This window comes from Onychostoma macrolepis, chromosome 13 (genome assembly GCF_012432095.1).
Source record: "Onychostoma macrolepis isolate SWU-2019 chromosome 13, ASM1243209v1, whole genome shotgun sequence".
Taxonomy (NCBI): Eukaryota; Metazoa; Chordata; class Actinopteri; order Cypriniformes; family Cyprinidae; genus Onychostoma; species Onychostoma macrolepis.
Window position 1 is genome coordinate 6075544 of NC_081167.1, and position 15864 is coordinate 6091407.

At 36.8% G+C, this 15864-nt stretch overlaps 1 protein-coding gene across 3 annotated transcripts in view; it reads left to right on the forward strand.

Moving 5' to 3' along the window:
* Nucleotides 1–15156, forward strand: part of fam120b (family with sequence similarity 120 member B) — a 38465-nt gene extending 23309 nt beyond the window's left edge. The window contains exon 11 of one of the 3 annotated variants that reach the window (XR_009273982.1): nucleotides 2746–6391. Coding sequence is in view for 2 of the 3 variants with exons in the window: in XM_058796316.1 (XP_058652299.1) it covers nucleotides 15038–15089 (52 nt within the window). In the remaining variant the exon portion in view is untranslated. Of the gene's footprint in view, nucleotides 1–2745; nucleotides 6392–15037 lie in introns of those variants that run through there. The other 2 variants (XM_058796316.1, XM_058796317.1) reach the window with 2 other exon arrangements.
* The last annotated feature ends 708 nt before the right edge of the window (nucleotides 15157–15864 follow it).

The window sequence follows — 15864 nt, forward strand, 5'->3', positions numbered from 1 at the left end:
ACACATGCTGGACACCATCTGAGCCTTACAAGTTTATCTTAGTCTCATCAGACCACAGGACATGGTTCCAGTAATTCATGCTCTTGGACAGGTTGTCTTCAGCAAACTGTTTGCAGGCTTTTTTGTGAGCCAGCTTCAGAAGATTCTTCCTTCTGGGATGACCGCCATGCAAACTGACTTGTTGCAGTGTGCGGCGTATGGTCTGAGCACTGACAAGTTGACCTTCCATTTCTGCAACCTCTAAAGCAATGCTGGCAGCACTCATACATCTGTTTTTTGAAGCCAGCTTCTGCACCTGACGCACAGCACGAGGACCTAACTTCTTTGATCGACCTTTGCGAGTCCTGTTCCAAGTGGAACCCGTCTTGGAAAACCTCTGTATGACACTGGCCACTGTACTGTAACTCAGTTCCAGGGTGTTACCTAACTTCGGCCATCTTTGTGGAGAGCAACAATTCTAATTCTCAAATCCTCAGAGAGTTCTTTGCCATGAGGTGCCGAAATATGAGGGGTGTACTCACTTTTGTCTGTCTGTCTCTATCTGTCTGTCTATTTGTCCGTCTCTATCTGACTATCTGTCTCTATCTATCTATCTATCTATCTATCTATCTATTCAATTCAGTTCAATTCAAATGAGGTTTATTGGCATGACTGTGGAATAGCACAATGTTGCCAAAGCAATAAACAGTGAACAAGTTATACAGGCATATTGATGTTTAAAGGGGTCATATGACGTTGCTAAAAGGAACATTATTTGGTGTATTTGGTGTAATGCGTTTATGCGGTTTAAGGTTCAAAAAACACATTATTTTCCACATACTGTACATTTATTGTTGCTCTATGCCCCGCCTTTCTGAAACGCGTCGATTTTTAAAAAGCTCATCGTTCTGAAAAGCGAGCTGTACGCTGATTGACCAGCTATCCAGTGCGTTGTGATTGGCTGAATACCTCAACCATGAGATGGAAATGTTACGCCTTTACCCTATTGTTATGCTGTGTCCCGGCGCGACGAGACAAAAACAATAAAACCCATTATAAATGAGGCATTTGTTGCATCCAGTGGGAACATAATTACTTATACTATTATACTTATAGTTTAATAATGACTTTTTAATACTGTCTTTTTACGCGTCGCGTTGCATCGCGCCACGTAAACATTGCTATGTCTGCATTTGTGATCGGAGTAACGACAAACAACAAGCACTACTCTACACTGCTCAAAACTCGCGTTTGAATAGTCAGTGGCAAATTCTTTAAATAAGAAAGCATACTTACAGGCTGTGAGTCAGAAGCGCCTGACTGTCCTTGCGACATTGGAATTGCCCCACTTTATAGAAACAGTCTTTGAGCAGCTGGCAGGCTACTCCCAGGTTCAGGAAACAGTCGTCCGTAAAATGCGCTGCACACACTCTAATATTTGGGTTGAACTGTTCTGGAACAGTGTTGTAAACACAACTTAACCACTGATTTCTAGTTGTGTCCTCTTTTGGAAGCCCAAACAAAGTATTTTCCCTTTCACAATGAAACACAGCATCTCCACGACATGGTGCTCATGGCAGCAACAATACTACAGCGAGAATAATAGTTCCACCTTCTTTCTTTGCGTATACATTTGGGCGCTGTTTTGCAAATCTTCCCACACAGTGATGTAGACGTGGGGGCGTGTTTAAATGAGGCATTTTAGGAGGGCGTGGTCGAGTCTTAACTTTTATAAAGAATATCTCTTTGGTTTTGAGACTTTAGTCTTTGCAACTTCAGGGATCTTATCTATGCACAAACAGCTTGTAACACTCCAAAGAGAAAGGAAAACTTGAAATTGCATCATATGACCCCTTTAAAAAAATAAATAAAACTTATTCATGGGCAGATTGTACATATATTATCACATATAACATATATACACACACACACACACACACACAAAACTAACAAACAAAAAAATAGCAAATACAAGGTAAATATTTACAGAGAGCATTGATAAAGAAAAGAGGGTTTAGCCTTTGTCCCTCGTAATATGGCAGGAGGATACATACTGCGCTGCTAGGTGGATACACTTTTCTTACTCTGCCAATATATAACAAAGTTTGTCTATGTGGCTCGCTTGCTGGAATTCAGGCACAATTTGAGCTATTTGGGTAAAATAAGTGTCTCTAATGTTTTTATATTTGCTACACTCCGTGAGGAAGTGCAGCTCGTCCTCTGTGCAGTGAGAACACAGTGTGAGCTCTGGATCTCCAGCTCTGCTTGTGTCGACCCGTCTCCACACTCAGACTGTGCTCACTCAGACGATACTTCGTCAGAAGCTTTCTCTGACCGCAGTCTTTAATTTTGATCAAGTAAAGTGCCAATTGATAACCAGTCTTTAATCTGTAGAAGTACTTCAATTTGTTAATTTGTGCTACTTTGATCTGCCAATCATGGAAGTATTCCTGGGTTATTTTTCCAATTTCTTTAACTTTTGCGTGTCTTAACTGAATTGTTGAATTGAGTTGATGTCTATCGATCTGTCTGTCTGTCTGTCTCTAACTGTCGGTCTGTCTGTCTGTCTGTCTGTCCCTCCGTCCGTCCGTCCACCCATCCGTCCATCCATCTTTTAAAACTTACAGACATGTTTTTGTCAAGCCTACGTCAAAGTTTTTCATGACAAGCTGTGCTTGTGTAGTTTACAGCATGCCATTATTTGTAGAATTAACAATTTACTTCTAATCAGCACTGACAACTAAAATGACTTTTCTTTTGTTATAGATGGCCCCGGTCTCAAAACTAAACAACACTGACTGATGAGAAATGAATTACTAGGCTCTTGTGGAAATAATTGTCACCCACAGAACAAAGCATTTCATTCTCAGATGTGAATGTTCATGTCCATGTTCTTGCTTGCCTTAATTTAGATTCTGCACTTTTGTTTTGCCTGCAGATGTTTTTGACAGATGTGTCTGCAGTATCAGTAAAAATCACTCAAAAACATCAAATTGTACATGAATATGCATTTTTAACAGTCACATAGGACAAACTTTGTTCAGTGATATCCTTGAAAGCCCTCACAATTATATTGTATAGTGAGATTACAGTCTTTTTTCCGCCTTCCATGTGGATGATATGAATCAGTGACCAAAATGGAAGCTTCCTAAACTGTGTGCCAAACCCATTCATTCTGCTCAGACCCTAATTAGTCTCAGATGATCTCTTACCTTTCAACTGCTGGTTTGGCGTTGACTCCAGTTGTTCACAATTACAAAGATTATTTGTCTCCCTCAACACATTCAGATTCTAGATTTTCAAGCAGTCATTTTCTTTTAAAAATTGTTAATGATAATGTGCGTGTCATTTCATCAAAAGTTGCGGTTGTGGTTCTGGCATATCGTGACCAAAATGTACTTTTGATACTCTGTTTCATGTCCATCATGGCTAAAAGTTCTAGTATTACAGTTCATGCAGTATTTTATGTCATGCAAACATTAAAATCTGCCTAAAATATTGCATGGATTCGGCGTATTACATGTCCGTTGAATTTTCATCTTCAGCCAAGGTCTAAGGGCACATTTTCCATTTTCCTTGTGATTTATTAATCTGATTATGATGAAACTCTTGTCCCAATGCAGAAACTCTGTAAATTAATTTATTGCTATCCAGACAATGAGTTTTTCTTGGTCTGTTCCCCTCTTTGCCCTGGCTGTGAAACAGTGCCTCTGCTAGGTATTGTTAAACACCCCAGAGCGGAAATAGGATATGGAGAAAGTTCCACAGCTTAAGTGGTCAAAGCACAGCTCTTCCCCTTATCTACAGAGAATGAAAGCCGCAGGAATGAAAAACAGTACTAGACAAACACGTGACTCGGCTAGGCATGGCAAGAGCATATAGGCACAGCAGGAAATGGAGGCGACAGATTTACTCATGCAAAACAAAGTGCTGATTGACGAACCTTTGGCAGTTGAAAAGCATTTGAAATCGACAGTAGGGGATCATTGGAAATTGAAAACTGTGAAACCATCAGTAAAGTACAAAATATGAATGGAAAAAATGAATAAAAAGGAATAGGAATAAATTACATTTTAAAATATATTAAAATTGAAAACAGTTATATAAAATTGTAATAATATTTTACAGTATTACTGTTTTTACTGCATTTTTTAAAATCAAATAATGCAGCCTTGGTGAGCATAGAGACTTCTTTTAAAAACATAAAAATCATTGCCTGAACTTGGTTTAACTCTGTCAAATAGGTTATATGTTATCGCTAAACATCGGTTTCCTTACAGAGAAAATGAACATGATTCTTTATTTCCAGAACCCGGCTGTCGTGCTTCAGTGAAATGGGCTGGGATGTTTCTATGCAAATGTAACTCTGAATGAAGTTATTTATAAGCATACAGAATCATTTCCTGTGCAGCGTTTTGCTTTGATTCTAAATCTGTTTGCTCAGTCCTGGCACGACCGGGTGCCAATTGTGTATCCAGTGCTTTTTTAAACTAAATAAATAAAACCACTAGATTAGCAACACTCACTACAACACATTGTCCTTTTCATCTGTTTAATTATAGCGTGTGTGTGTGTATGTGTGTGCTAATGGTAAATATAGCCTCTATTCTCATGGCCGTGTGGTCAGAGCTCCGCGGGCTGACGCTGGAGTTAGCGTGAGGGTGATTGGGTGCCGGCCCGTTGAGGGTGGGGAACAGAGCGTTTGTTCTGCAGCAGGCGCTGTGGGGTGGAGGTGGGGACACACGCTGCCACAAGAAGCCAGACTTTGGCACGCTGTCAACACAGTTTCCTTCACAGAGCACGAGAGAGACGGAGGGAGGGAAAGCAGGCATGATGGAGCCAACAATTATCTGGCGCTCTGTCCCTCACATATTCACTCTCTGCTTGTGGAATTGAGGGCAGGCGGGGCTGCACTTTTGAGTCTGGGGTCCGTTTTGCGGAAAACCGTCTTGGCTGTGACAGAGTACTGGGGGCATTTTATTTAGACATTTTGTAGTCCCCAAATAAACAGCGGCCGCAGAAAATTTCTACTTTCTGTGAAGTTTTGGTTTTGGTCAGTGTGTGAATAATAAAATGACTTTCAGCTGCAGTCAACTCACTTTTCTAAAGCAGTTTCTGTAAGGAGTTTTCATGCTGCAATCTTTCTCTTACATTTTTAAAACATTTAAAATCACATACATATATATACTTGACAAGTGAATTTATAATAAAATGTATTATAATAAAACTACACTACCGTTCAAAAGTTTGGGGAGAGTAAGGTTTATTTTATTTGAAGAAGTTACTTATGCTCACCAAGACTGCATTTATTTTAAATATTATAAGTTTCAAATACCCGTTTTGTATTTGAATATTTTTTTTTTAAATGTAATTTATTCCTGTGCTGTATTTTCAGCATCATTACTGCAGTCTTCAGTGTCACATGATCCTTCAGGGATCATTCTAATATGCTGATTTGTTGCTCAAGAAACATTTATTATTATTATTAATGTTAAAAAAAGTTGTGCTGCTGATTCATATTTTGTGGAAATAGTGATTTTTCAGGATTCTTTGATGAATAGAAAAATTTTTACTGTCACTTTTGATCAATTTAATGCATCCTTGATGAATAAAAGCATTAAAAAAAAACTTTTGAAAAGTAGTGTATAACAAGTATAAGTATTTCTTATGACACTATAAACTGTTTGTTTTGGACTCAAGTTTCAATTGGGGGGGCTAGAACCCCTAAACCAAACCTGTTGTGTTTCATGATAATAATGTAATCGTACACCACGAGGACATAGAAATGTCTGCTTGATGATGGTGGTAATGATGATAATTACAGATTGTTAGATCTGTTTTCTGTAATAACCACCCTCCCGCGACTTTTGGTTTCTGAGTCAAAACATAAAGTTGTTCCGTAGTTAAAAATGACCCAATGTCACTGTCTCCGAAGATCTGTAATTGCTTCCTGACCCAAAAAATAAAAACAGCAGTCTAATATTACTGCAGCATCAGGTAGTGTTATGATTCACTGTGGGAACTTATCTTTCTTGAGAGACCACTGCTTAAAATGCAGAAAATGGCTTTGCATGAGTCTAAAAATACTGAGGTGTACTGAACACATATACAGCCGCTGATATTTACGGCAGCAGCTATGAATAGAGGACTGTAAAACTCAGGAACTGGCCCCAGATTTACTCTCGCCGTAATTGTATGTGGACTCACACCAAGATACAAACCAAGGCAAGAAAAATAGACAACTACTGGAAAAAAATAACACTTTTTATTTTTGGTGTTGTTAGTTATTTTGTTTTTGGACTAGGTGCAAAACTCTGCGTGCGATTCTCATGACTAATGCTTACAAACTTTCATATAGATCTGTTTGTTTCTTACTGACGTCTTATATCAACATGCCAATGTAGAGAACAATAGTTAGTTGTGGCAATAAAAAAAGTTACTGTGATTTGAACTTCATTCTTTAACTTAGAAAAAAAAAATGTTTAATAGCAGACCTTGTGGTGAAAAGCTACACTGTCCATAACATTAAGAGAGACCTTACAATATCTAATGTCGTCTTTCTTAAAAAAACGTATGTTTGTTATACGTAAATTTATAATGAACTTTGTAGCATTACTGTTTATGTTTTTGTCAATATATATTGCACAATGTTACATTAAGGTAAGGTTAGGTAACGTACTGGTTACATTCATGGCGTATTTCTGTGAAATCCAGTCATCTCAGTTGGAATCCATGTGATCAGAAATTTTCTTATTGAAAATAAGGTGGGTTAAGGTGTAAGGGATGAGTCAACAGTGTAATTATAAATACGTAATTACAGATGTAATTACATAAAGGTATCATTAATAATATAAGTACAATGTAAGGACATGTATGTACACAATAAGTACATTGTACCTACATTGTACCTAATGACAGTAGTTAAGGCCACCTAATATAAAGTGGGACCGAAAATTCTGTTGGAACAGCCTTCATGGAATTTGTCAAATTAATAAATTGTCAAATTTGAATAAGTACTTCTTACCCACATTGTTACTTCAGAATTCTAGAGAGGGATCAAAGACGTCATTGTTACCATGGAATCATTTTGTTTGATTCAATAGCTTTATGTCTGGACCAGTTAAGTTGAAATTTCATTCTTCATATTGCATTTTCCGTTTCATGTTTGCTTACAACAAATGCAAGTACCAGTGGCATTATAGATTCAATGACATCAGTGACAGACTTTGAATCTGAATTTAAATGAGATTTCAGAATTTTTCCTTTTGTGTTCCACCATAAAAATAACAGCAGAAGTTTGGAACAACATTCTGTCATCATTTACCCTCATGTAGATCTGAACCTGTACGAGTTACTTTCATCTGTGGAACAAAAAAAAAAGAAGATATTTTGAGTTGTGACTTGAGAAATGTGTTTTGTTTGGGATTGGTTTGTTTGTTTTTTGTTTTGTCCACATTACAACAGTCAGTGGTAACCAAAACATTTTGGGTACCAACATTCTTTAAAATATCTTCTTTTATGTTCTGCAGAAGAAAGTTTTGTTTTGTTTATTTTTGTTTTGTTTTGAATTGGATTGTTCATGTTATGGTAGTCATTACTTTTTACTTAACAACATTCTTCAAAATATCTTCTTTTATGTTCTGCAGAAGAAAGTTTTGTTTTGTTTATTTTTGTTTTGTTTTGAATTGGATTGTCCATGTTATGGTAGTCATTACTTTTTTACTTAACAACATTCTTCAAAATATCTTTTGTGTTCTGCAGAAGAAAACATACATGTTTGACAACATTTGTTGTTTTGTTTTGTGTTTTGTGATTGGATTGTTTTGTCCATATATTGGCAGTCAGTGATTACCAAAACGTTTTGGTTACCAACATTATTCAAAATATCTTAGTTACACTTGTTACAGGGTAATTATACATTTAAGTACTGAGTAATATTAATTAACTACATGTACTTACTGTATGGTTAGGGTAAGGATTAGGGTTTGGCTTAGGGTTACTTGCATGTATTTATGCATAATTAATTGTTATTATAATAGTACATGTAACGTGTAACAAGGACACGTTAAAAATAAAGTGTTCAATATCTTTAGTGCTTTTGTGTTCTGCACAAGAAAACCATACTTGTTTGACAACATTTGTAGTTGCGCTTTCTTTTACAGAACATGCACTTACATGTACTTACAGTGTACTTACCTAAGAAAGTACTGGAAATACAATGTAACTACATGGAGTAGGGGTAGGTTCAGGGTTAATATTACCTAGTTATTGCAATTACTATAATAAGTACATAGTATGCGCGAGGAACAGAACTGTAAAATAAAGTGCTACAACATTTGTTTTGTTTTTGATTGTATTGTTTTGTCCATATAATGGCAGCCAGTAGTAAACAAAACGTTTTGCTTTGCATTTGTTTTGTTTTTGATGGGATTGGATTTTTTTTGTCGATATATTTGCCGTGAGTGGTAACCAAAACGTTTTGGTTAACAACATTCTTCAAAATGTCTTCTTTTATGTTCTGCAGAAGAAAGTTACACAGGGTTGTTTTTGGACGGGATTGGTTTGCCAGTGGTAACATTCAGCACCATCCTTCAAAAACTTTTGTGTTCTGCAGAAGAAAGTCATACAGGTTTGATGACATGAGGGTGCATTTTTGGCTGAATTATCCCTTTAAAGAAGTATGTATGGTCAGTTTTTGTGTTTAAACTTAGGGTTTTTTTGGATGCTGCTGTTGCAGCAGTGACCTGTTTCTGTCTGTGGAGGCATGTCAAGCCAAGACATGCAGAAGCATCCCCACCTCCTCAGAAGTGGCATAAAATCTCTCAAGGGGAACAAGAGAGCTGTATATCAGTGAACAGCACGGCCCTCCTCTGTCCCAGACCACCACATGAAATACGGCCCGTTCGCCTAGCTTGGTTAAGTAAAGTGTGTGAAGAAATGCAAGGGACTCTTAGTAATTTGCCTTTAAAGAGATTTTGCGCTGCTATTCACTGCTTCAGGCTAATCTCTCTTTGTAATACGTAACAATGCGCTGCCAAATGAGGAGGAAATGTCAGGTTATGTTTCAGAGCCGGCCTCCTTCCCACCCTCCATCTGTAGTAATGGCCTCGGCTCATTGGAACATATGTTGCCTGCTGCACACCCACCATCTGTTCACTTCCACTGATGAAGTGATCCTGTTGCCACGGCGATCGGCCCATTCAGGGAACGGACCCTGGAAAGAGTTTCCTTTTCCCCCTTCATGTGTGTGCAGAGGAACGCGTCTCACGACAGGGTCACGTAAAGGTTTGTTGTTGTTGACCTGTGTGTGCTGCACCAGTCCAACTGACCCCTCTTGAGTCGATCACAGCAGTTGAGGCAACCGAACAAACAACATCAAATGTTTAGATTTTGCAACAGCCTTTTTAAAACATAAATACATTTTTGCTGAGAACAAAGTGTGACACTAAATATGATACGGTATGAATATTAACTGCCTTTAACTCTTGAGGCTGCTGCCATTTTGGTTGTTACATGACAATCAGCTGATAAAGTAAAAAAAAAAAAAAAATTGTTCAAATTTGTAAGTTCATGAATTTTACTAGTTGAAAATGTGTAATTGCTCCTAAGTAAATAAAAATCTTGGTGAGCACTTAAACAGTTATAAATGTTATGGATGTTGCAGAATCAAAACACTTGATGTGGATGTTTGTACAAATTTGACATGCATGTGAATGTTTTTTGCTAGTAATGAGTAATTCGTAATTGCAGTAATTCCAGTATTAAGCAAACAAATAAAAGACCTATCAGCACCCAGCTCTCTGGAATACTTGACTCTGATTGGCTGATTGCAAAGTTCCGCAATCCGTTTTTGGATATTGGTGGATTTTGTTTTTTTTCCAATCAGAGGAATCCTAATTTCAACAAAACCAACCTTGTAGGCAAATAAATTCAAACTGTTTAATTTTAAATACAGTAAAAATCTGCTTCAAAATAATTACAGCATGCCTTTAATTAATGAATAGAAGTAAGTGAATATAACAATTATTTTAAATCATTTTCAATTAATCTTAAAATAAATAATATTATAATATGTAGCTGTTGAATGCTTGAATCTGATTGGCTGAGGAACGTTCTAAGGTGTGCAGTTATTTTCAGGGAAACGCACAGCTAAATAGTTCCAGGCAGGTGTTGACCGTATTACATGTTCATATCACTTCGCCAAACAATTTCAGTTATTTCAAAGGCCCTTACAGCCTGCAACAGCAAAAAAAAAAAAAACCCTCAACGAAACTGACCAAGCAAATAAATATAGAAAACAGCAAGATAAAAACAACAAATTATTACTGTGTTTTTGCCGTAAAATTACATTTTATTTTGTCCGATTCGCATAGTGACCCCATCACCACCTCGGGTGTGCATTTATTTTCTAATTATTCAACGGCCCGTCATCAATTATTCCTTAGTAAGCAACATTTACCTTCATTTATTTTTACAAAATATTTGAATACATGAAAAAAAATTACTGTTTCTCTACTGATTCATAAAAAGTCTTTATCTCATGTAAATCTTGCTTTCATATTTTTAATGTCAACTTTGAAATCATAAGAATGTAAGAAATTTTTAAATATTAGATTGCAATTTTCATGCAATCTAATATTGATGCTCAGTTGCCCGAAGCAACCGACTTCCTATTTGTCACGACAATCCATGCTTACTTTCTTCTCACAAAATAACTTCACCTCACATCAGTATTTCATGTCCATTATTCATTTCTTTGGCAAACAAAGTTGGTTTTATTTTGTGATTATGACTGGCTGACCATACAGGATCCCCTCAACGGTAATAACAGTCCTACAGGAAGTTGTCGTTGATGTTGGTCCGAGCGCTGTGCATCTGTGCTGTTACTGATTGAATTTTATGACATCACTTTGTACTCCCATGACTCCCAGGTGCACAGACCAACCGCCTGCCATTGTAAAGAAGGCCGTCCTCAATGAAGGGCTCTTTGTAAAGCTACTGTCTACAGCACAGACGCTGACGGTGTCTGATGACTCTACGCACAACCGCCTCCACTCTATGAGGAGGAGCAAAACAAACCCACACAAAAGAGCTGAGAGAGAAGTTAGTGAGCGCTGAAACTGAACCTCACTGACTTTGGTCGCAACCTTTCTGCTGCTTTACAACTCAACTGATAATACCTGAGCAAGACACACACACACACACATAGGACTGTTGAGGACCTGTTGGCCATATGTCAGCCTTCAACTATAAAGCGTGATACTAAAGCTGTACAAGCCTATACCGGGAAATGTTTTCAGACGTTTATCAGTAATCAGGACTCAACGGCTCAACTGCAACGGTTCTCCATGGCATCTGAGATGGGAAACAGACTAAACAAGTACTTTTTGTTGCATTAAACAAAAGTACTTTAACCAGTCATAGGAACTTGCTAACTGAAAACCGCAAACTCATCAATAGAGTGAAAAAATAAGAATGTTTGAACAGACTTATTTTGTAGAGAAACAAAACTTATTTCTTTACATTTTAACAATATTCTTTACATATCTCGATATTTATATTATTTCCTTTGAAATGGTTTAAAGAGGATTTTAATGTAACAGACCTAGTAAATTCAAATAATTTAATGTAAAATACAGTAAAAATCTACTGTTTTCAGTAAATGAACATGAAGATTTATTTTAAATCATTTTCAATAATATAAGCCAATTTGAAAAAAAATAACAATAAACAACATTTACCTATTTACTTATATTTTTCACAAATACATGACAAATTAATTGAAATGGACAGTTTGTACCAGTTCACAATCAAACTGAACTTTAAGCCATGTGGGTTTTTTTTTGTGTGTTTTTTTTTTTTTTCATATATTTAATGTCAGTTTAAATCATGAAATTTGTAAATTTAATGCTATAAGTTTTTATGCTGTCTTACAATTCTCATGCAGTCTAATTACAAAGACTGTAGGAAACTTGTCAAAAAATCCTAAAGGATTTCAATAAGAAAATTGTTCTAATTAGAATTTCTATCATAATTTGGAACCAGTCCAATGAGATTCTTATAGGACTTGAGACAAGTTTGTTGTTGTTGTTGTTGTTGTTTTGTTTTGTTTTTTAACTGGGATCCATTGGTGTCCTATTTAAATCATTCTCTTTTATGTACATTGTCTCAGTAAACAAGCTGCTGTGCAGAAAATGAACAGGATAAGAACCAGATCATTTGAACAGAACGTCCTAGATAGGAATCTTATAGGAATGGTTCCAAAAACAGAAATTCTAATTAGAATCCTGTACAAGTTTTTATTGGAATCCAATTGGAATGTTTAGGGTATCTATAAAGAGAACTTTAAATATCTAAAATCAGATTGCATTCATTCCGACTGATGAAAATTCATTCCGATTCTGATGATGTAAACGAACATAGTGTTGCTTAATTTATACAAGAAATGTGTTGCCAGCAAAATCGTTGTAATATCATAAATGTTGGATAAGTGCTATGCTTTAGTTTCACCTAAAATCAATAAACTTTCTGAATATTGTGCTGCCATAATGTGTGGAGTCATAACATTTCATAAATGCTCTAAATCAGTACAGCCACCATGAGTTAAGAGGACGATGGATTGAGCAAGTGGACACGCAGAGAGGGAAGGGCGGTCTCTTCCTGTCTGTGTCGTGCTCACTTCGTGACAAACTCAGTAGAAAATCATAGATTGTGTCACTGTACGAAATGTGTTAGTAGCGCACTGATTTATGTCTAATAGGTGTTGGCTAACGGTGGAGTTTGTTCACTTTATAAACGTGAACAATAAGAGCTGTGATTGATCACTTTGCATCTCAGTCAAATGGTTTCTTCCTGTCTAAATGGGTGGCACTTGGCCAGAATAAGCTGCATTGTGGCACAGACTCTCTGCTGGAAGTCAAAAACCAGGTTACGAGAGCAAAAAGACCCGGATCTAGATGTTTGGTCAGAGTAGTAGCGTTGCAGTTAGCATACATGCTACAGACATGCAGAGCACTGGACCTCATGCAGGAGCGACAGGTTCGAGTTCAGCCTGCTTTCTGTCTAGTACCTCATTGGCAACATTGATCTGTGGTATTTTAGAAATACAGTTCTGTCAGGACCACTGTCATCAAAGATGATTGACACTTTACATACAGTTTGGACTGGCATTATGATTCTGTTCTGGGCAAAAACTCTCTGCCCATTCATGTAGCCTAACATGAACGAGCAGCGAGAGAGCAGTGATAACTCCCTATAGGGTAAACAGAACTGAACCAACATAAATGTAGCAGATATCATTAATGTTCTCGATCACAATTTAGTGTAACAACTTTATTCAAGATAAAAGGAGTCTGGTTTGGGAAAGTGAGGAATATCAGAAAGCCAAGTCCTGACTGTGACGAAAGGAGGAGCTGGGGATGGAGGAGGGTAATTTGTTCCTGAGCAAGCAATAAAGCTGCTGAATAATACTGAACAGACCTTATGCAGTGATCGGTGTTGTATTCCTCTAGGTAGATGCAAGCTTGACTGACGTGACCTGCCAGAACTAACGCTAACGCTTGATTTGTTAGCTTTACACTTCTTAGCTTAAATGAGGTTAATAATTTAAAATAATCTTTTGTTTGTGCTTTAAAGAAGTACACTTATTTTTAACATACAAAATCACATATGTGACCCTGGACCACAAAACCAGTCTTAAGTCGCTGGGGTATATTTGTAGCAATAGCCAAAAATACACTGTATGGGTCAAAATTATAGATTTTCCTTTTATGCCAAAAATCATTAGGATATTAAGTAAAAATCATATTCCAAGAAGATATTTTGTAAATTTACTACTGTAAATATATCAAAACGTCGTTTTTGATTAGTAAAATGCATTGCTAAGAATTCCTTTGGACAACTTTAAAGGCGATTTTCTCAATATTTAGATTTTTTTTTGCACCCTCAGATTCCAGATTTTCAAATAGTTGTATCTCGGCCAAATATTGTCCGATCCTAACAAACCATACATCAATGGAAAGCTTATTTATTCAGCGGTCAGATGATGTATAAATCTCAATTTGGAAAATTGACACTTAAGACTGGTTTTGTGGTCCAGAGTCACATATTAAGTACCTCTTTATAATTATAACTGTAGTGTTTTATTAGATATTACATTTATAGTTCATATTTTTTAAATGCACTAAATTGCAACTTCATCATAGCAAAGGTGTAATTAGAAATATAATTTTATTTAAATTCTGCTGATTTGCACAAAAGGCCTAATATTACCTAATTCGATAATACTAAGTTCAAAAATATCAGTAAAAACTGTTTGTTTGTTTGTTGTTTTTTGGAAGAAGAATCCACAAAATCTGTAAATACCCCAGATGTATCAGAAAACATCTGGGTTATTTTTTGTATTTTCTTCTGTCACTGATCAGAAATCAAACCTGAAATCAGGATAGGAATCAGAATTCATAATGTCTTCAGAATCATTCATACATGCGAAAATCAGCTGAGAATTGTTAGCTGGCTCAAATGAAGATAGTTCTTCTGCTGATTAAGGAGTAATACAAGACTTTTTCACCTTACAAATGACTGTCGGAAGCAAAAATGCTATGAAATTCACATATTTTGTGAGAAAGTGTGATGTGGCACTATATCAGCACAAGTATTACACAAGTATTAGATTATTAAGCAAATGCATTGCGATGTAAAACATTCTTATTTAATTATTGATTGCATGCATTTAAGAGCACATTCAGTTCACACTTAAGTATATCTTTACCATAATAAGTACTTATTTTAAAGTTATGCTAGTGGAAGTGTAGGCCCTACTTCTTTTTCATATGAGAATGTATGTATTTTATTTCCGAGTAGTCAGAGATGGTAGATGTTTCTTTTTATAGTATTATTAATAATGAGCATGTGTGTGTGTATTTTCCTCAGCATCAGTCCCAGATTTCTCTGGCACACAACTTCATTCAACTGGAAAGCTGATGCACAGACAGTAGCAGTGAATGACAGCTCCTCTTTAAAACTCTTTTTCTCTCTCTTGGTTTTATTTTTCCCGCAGGAAAGCAGTCTTACTCGGGCACACATGCGTCCCCAGACAAACTGAGCATTAAATTTAGCTCAGTTGTGATTTACTGGAGCCTGTTGGTCCAGTCGTTGCTGCAAAACCTCATGTCACAAAACAAAAGGAGGAGAAGAAAACCCCACAGATTGCATGCGGTGGTCAGCCCCTCCCCAGCGTCCAGCAGCAAACACATCCAAACCAGCTTTACTTTCCCCCACATTTGAGCAACTTTGTTGGTGATGAGTCAAATGTATTTCAGGGTGAGACTCTAAGGGTAACCAATGGCGCAATAAAGGACAATAAAAGAGGACAAAGCCCTGCAGAGCCTTGGACAGCCTCTTATTATCGTTTCTTTTCAGCAGCACCCCTCTTGACATTTGGGGAGCTTTGTTCCTGAAGACTCTGGAACAGACTCAAACCCCGCTGCTTTAAATAAGCATTACTGCTTAAAGATTAGCATAGCTTCTTGCAGAAAAGTGTTTACTTAGCAGCTGTGTTTTATAAACAGGCGCTAGCAGTTTTCTACACATGAAGTTAGGCCATCACTGCTGATGACTGACTAGCATATGAGACACTTTGACATGAATATGTGATCAGGGATGAAGTGGCTTGTGAATATTAATTAGTTGACAGAAAGTTTGTCCAGCAGACTGATTTACGAAATAAAGGTAAGTGGGCGCTAGTCATCACAGAATGAAAGCTTGTCGTTTGAATTATCAGTGCCATAAATTGGCAAAAGCTTATGCTTGGTGTTAAAGGGATAGTTTGCCCAAAAATTCTCCCCCCTACAGTGAAAGTTAATAGGTCCAGAGATTTTACTGCAT